Source organism: Trachymyrmex cornetzi, unplaced genomic scaffold (assembly GCF_001594075.2).
Source record: "Trachymyrmex cornetzi isolate Tcor2-1 unplaced genomic scaffold, Tcor1.1 scaffold813, whole genome shotgun sequence".
Classification (NCBI taxonomy): Eukaryota; Metazoa; Arthropoda; class Insecta; order Hymenoptera; family Formicidae; genus Trachymyrmex; species Trachymyrmex cornetzi.
The window spans coordinates 115,591-119,380 of NW_017300151.1; the positions used below are offsets into that span (position 1 = coordinate 115,591).

The window sequence follows — 3,790 nt, forward strand, 5'->3', positions numbered from 1 at the left end:
GAAACTGTTTTGATAAAAAGCAAATTTTAACAACCGCAGAAGGAAAAAAAATCAAATGGCAATTCATAAACTTACTTTATGAAGTATAAAAACAGGAAAATTTGAGATGTGGCAATAAATTAACAAGACATTTAAATTGGCAAGCGAAAAAAATGAATGTAAGATTAGCTGCACAATTACTAAGTTGCAGTGTGGCAGATTCTTTGATATATTGTGAAAAGAAAAATATCGAAAATTTTTCAGGTGCAAGTCACACTGCAGTTTTTTGTAAGACGATTAATAATTGCTTCGATATTTTAATACACGGAACATTTTTAGTAACAGTTCTTTTAGTCAGAAAATAAGTATGGCAAATATAGATGCTGTCGTTAAATACGTTAACGAATTCGTTATATACATACAGGGCTTGACAATTGACAATGGACGAAATATACTTCACTCAGAGAGAAAAGTAGGATTTCTTGGCTTTATAATTTGCTTACAAAATGTTACTGAATTATTCAAATTGCTATTTAAAAAGAGCAACGGCAAGTTCGAATATTTATTGACTTACAAACTAAGCCAAGATCATTTAGAAGTATTCTTCAGTGCTCTGCGCAGTCGCGGTGGTTTTAACAACAATCACAGTGCATATCAATTTCGCAATGCTCACAGCCGTCTTATCGTTAAACATGAAATATCTGGTTCAGAAGCAGGAAACTGCATGAATTTTGAAGGTATTGAAATTTTGCATGTGGGGAGTCATAATATAAAGTGTCCTCCAGATACTATTGTAGATGAATTTATAGAGAACGATCGAACTTTAGATCATGATTACTTAACAACTGTCTGGCGACTATCACCATTCGTAGAGGATACTTGTAAGTATATTAGTGGCTTTGTCAGTAAGTCGGTTGCACGTTTAATATATTGTAATTTTTGTAAGAGTTTTCTTTTTCATTCTGAAGATTCATCACTATTAAGTATTATAAAAAATAGAGATGGGTTAACAATTGCATCGAAAGATGTCCAATCAATTTGTCACACATGTGAGTTTCGTTACAGAACAATAGAAAATAAGTTGCAAAGCACCGATATAACACAATTCCGCAATAAAATTTTCATACTCGTTAATACATCCGTATTTACTGATAAAGAACTTTTCGATCACATCTCAAATCAAGATCTATTTTTTAATCATAGAACAGAACTGATTCGACTAGTTATTAATAAATATCTAAAAATTCGAATTCATTATACGAATAAACAAATTTTGCGTCGAATATTAAAATCGAGCCTAATATTAAAATCGATGAGGTCGACCGTCTCCTTCATAATTACCCAAATACAATATTATCTAATTTCCGGTAATTGTGTTTCTAAACCTAATATATTGTAAAAATTAAACAAGTCTTTATTTACATATATTTTCTTCTTGAGACTTATATTGTAGAGTGCATTTATTCGATGCAGTCTAACAATTAAATCTCAAGAAAAATAAAAATATATGTAAATACATAGTATATTTATTTTGTACAATACATTATGTTTACATGCATAATTATTAGAATTTGAATAATATTACTTATTTGTATACATATTAAATGACTGGAAATGAATTTCATGTGATGTGCATAGTGCATCATTTATCTTTAACATTCGATGAACAAGAATAATGATGCATCATATTATTTCGGCTTGGATTTGATTTGTTCCACTCTTAGACGGGAAGCACAGGCTCTCGCATAACGCATAAAACATGAGGCATAAGAAAATCAACCAATCAGTGTCCTTTATTTCATGGAAAAGAAGGAAATAAAAGACTTTGATTGGTTCATTTACTTATGTATTATGTGTTATGTATTATGCAAGAGTCTGTGCTTCTTGCTTTATTCTTATACATAATAAAAACCTTTTATGGATTTTTAATTTAGCATATATTGGCATAACATGGCTGCAGCTTGGTGGTTGCTGCAACTTGCAGAAGAAGAAGAAAGAAATATGCTGAAAATTCGAAGAAGACAATTACGTGATGCAAGTAATCCATTTGAAATTTTAGAATCGCAATTTATTCATTTATATCGGTAAGTAAAATTATACTTTAATAAATAAAGCCGGAACGTAGACCATTGCATAATGCATAAAGCATGCATAATGCATAAGATAATTAATCAGTCCTTTATTTCATAGAAAAAAAAGACTGTAATTGGATGAATCTCTGTTTATAAATTATGCATTATGCAAAGGTTTATGTGCCCCGGCTCTTTTATAATATTATTCAATATAAATAAGTAACGGAAAACAGAATATATTGATGGTTTGTATATTATTTAAATGTTTATGGAACAATTTAAACAAGATATTAAATACACAGGTTAACAAAAGATGCTACATTAGCATTACGCGATTCTATACAGCCTCATATGCAAGTAGCAGTACGATTAACAGCAATTCCATTAGAACTGAAGGTAAAATTGCATATAAAGAAATACTATTATGAATTAAAATTTTAGATTTCCTTATGTTGGTTTTACATTGGATGCAGGTTGATCACAAAATTATTGCAACAGCCAATCTGAAGCATTTTGAAATGAACGCTTCAGATTGCTGTTGTAGCAAGTTTGCAATTAGCTTGTGTCTAATGTAAAACCAGCTTTCATTATTTATTATAGTATTGATATTTTAAAATAGTTATATTTAAATTAATTTTTTTTGTTATTTTAAAGCTTTTAGCAACTTTAAGCTTTTTAAGCTCAGGTTCCTATCAGAGGAGAATTGGGCAGGACTTCCTAAGTTGTATGTGTCAATCATCCGTTAGTGGAGCAATACATCAAATTATACATGCATTAAATGCTATAATGCCACAATGGATAACATTCCCTACAGAACATGATGAGATTCAAACTATTCAGCAAACGTAAGTTATAATTAAAAAATACAATTTCATAATTATCTTAAAAGTATATCAATTTTAATGTAAGTGCATTTAAAACTTATAATAAATATACTATAATTTTTGCTATGTGTAAAATTAAAATGCAATCGTATTTTACCAGGTATTTCATTCACACAAATTTTCCGGGTGTCATAGGTGCGATTGATGGAACGCATGTAGCCATTTGGCCACCTGAAAAAAACAGGGAACACTTATATATAAACAGGAAATTGTACCACTCTTTAAATGTTATGATTGTGAGTAAAAATTATTAAATAATATGTATATATATATATATGTATTTATACATACATTGTACACACACACAAGATAAAAGGGAATTTATTATTTTTTCATCGTATTCTTGTAACGCACATATTTTTTTATGTATTTCTTTGTCTTATTACTTATTTTAGGTTTGTGATTATTATTGCAAAATTTTAGCTGTAGTTGCAAACCATGGTGGCCGTACGCACGATGCAAGGGTATGGAACTCGTCTCAATTATCGAGACATATGTTAAATAAATATCAAAACGGAAGACGAAATGTCTGGTTATTAGGTAATAAAATTCGATTAAAATATATTATTCAAAAAATTCTTTATGTAAGTCAAATTAGAATTTGTACACACGCACACACAGATATATAATTTGTGAAACTGTTCTTGTTACTAAAAAATGTTGTAATTAACTGTGTTTTTAGGAGATTCTGGGTATCCCTTATTACCATATCTAATGACACCTAAACTGAATCAGCCAGCAAGATCTCCAAGTGCTTCTTACACAGATAGGCATGCTACAGCACGATGTACAGTAGAAAGAACAATAGGCATATGGAAAGGACGGTGGAGATGCTTACGCAAAGAGAGGGCATTA

The 3,790-nt window shown here is 30.0% G+C and overlaps 1 protein-coding gene across 1 annotated transcript in view; it reads left to right on the forward strand.

Annotated features, from left to right (window-relative positions):
* The first annotated feature begins 1,283 nt into the window (after positions 1 to 1,283).
* LOC108768630 (putative nuclease HARBI1) overlaps positions 1,284 to 3,790 on the forward strand; it is a 6,366-nt gene continuing 3,859 nt past the window's right edge. The window contains exons 1-7 of the mRNA XM_018519132.1: positions 1,284 to 1,346; positions 1,914 to 2,063; positions 2,354 to 2,447; positions 2,706 to 2,896; positions 3,036 to 3,171; positions 3,331 to 3,475; positions 3,618 to 3,784. Coding sequence (XP_018374634.1) covers positions 1,930 to 2,063; positions 2,354 to 2,447; positions 2,706 to 2,896; positions 3,036 to 3,171; positions 3,331 to 3,475; positions 3,618 to 3,784 — 867 coding nt within the window. The 5' untranslated portion in view covers positions 1,284 to 1,346; positions 1,914 to 1,929. The remainder of the gene's footprint in view (positions 1,347 to 1,913; positions 2,064 to 2,353; positions 2,448 to 2,705; positions 2,897 to 3,035; positions 3,172 to 3,330; positions 3,476 to 3,617; positions 3,785 to 3,790) is intronic.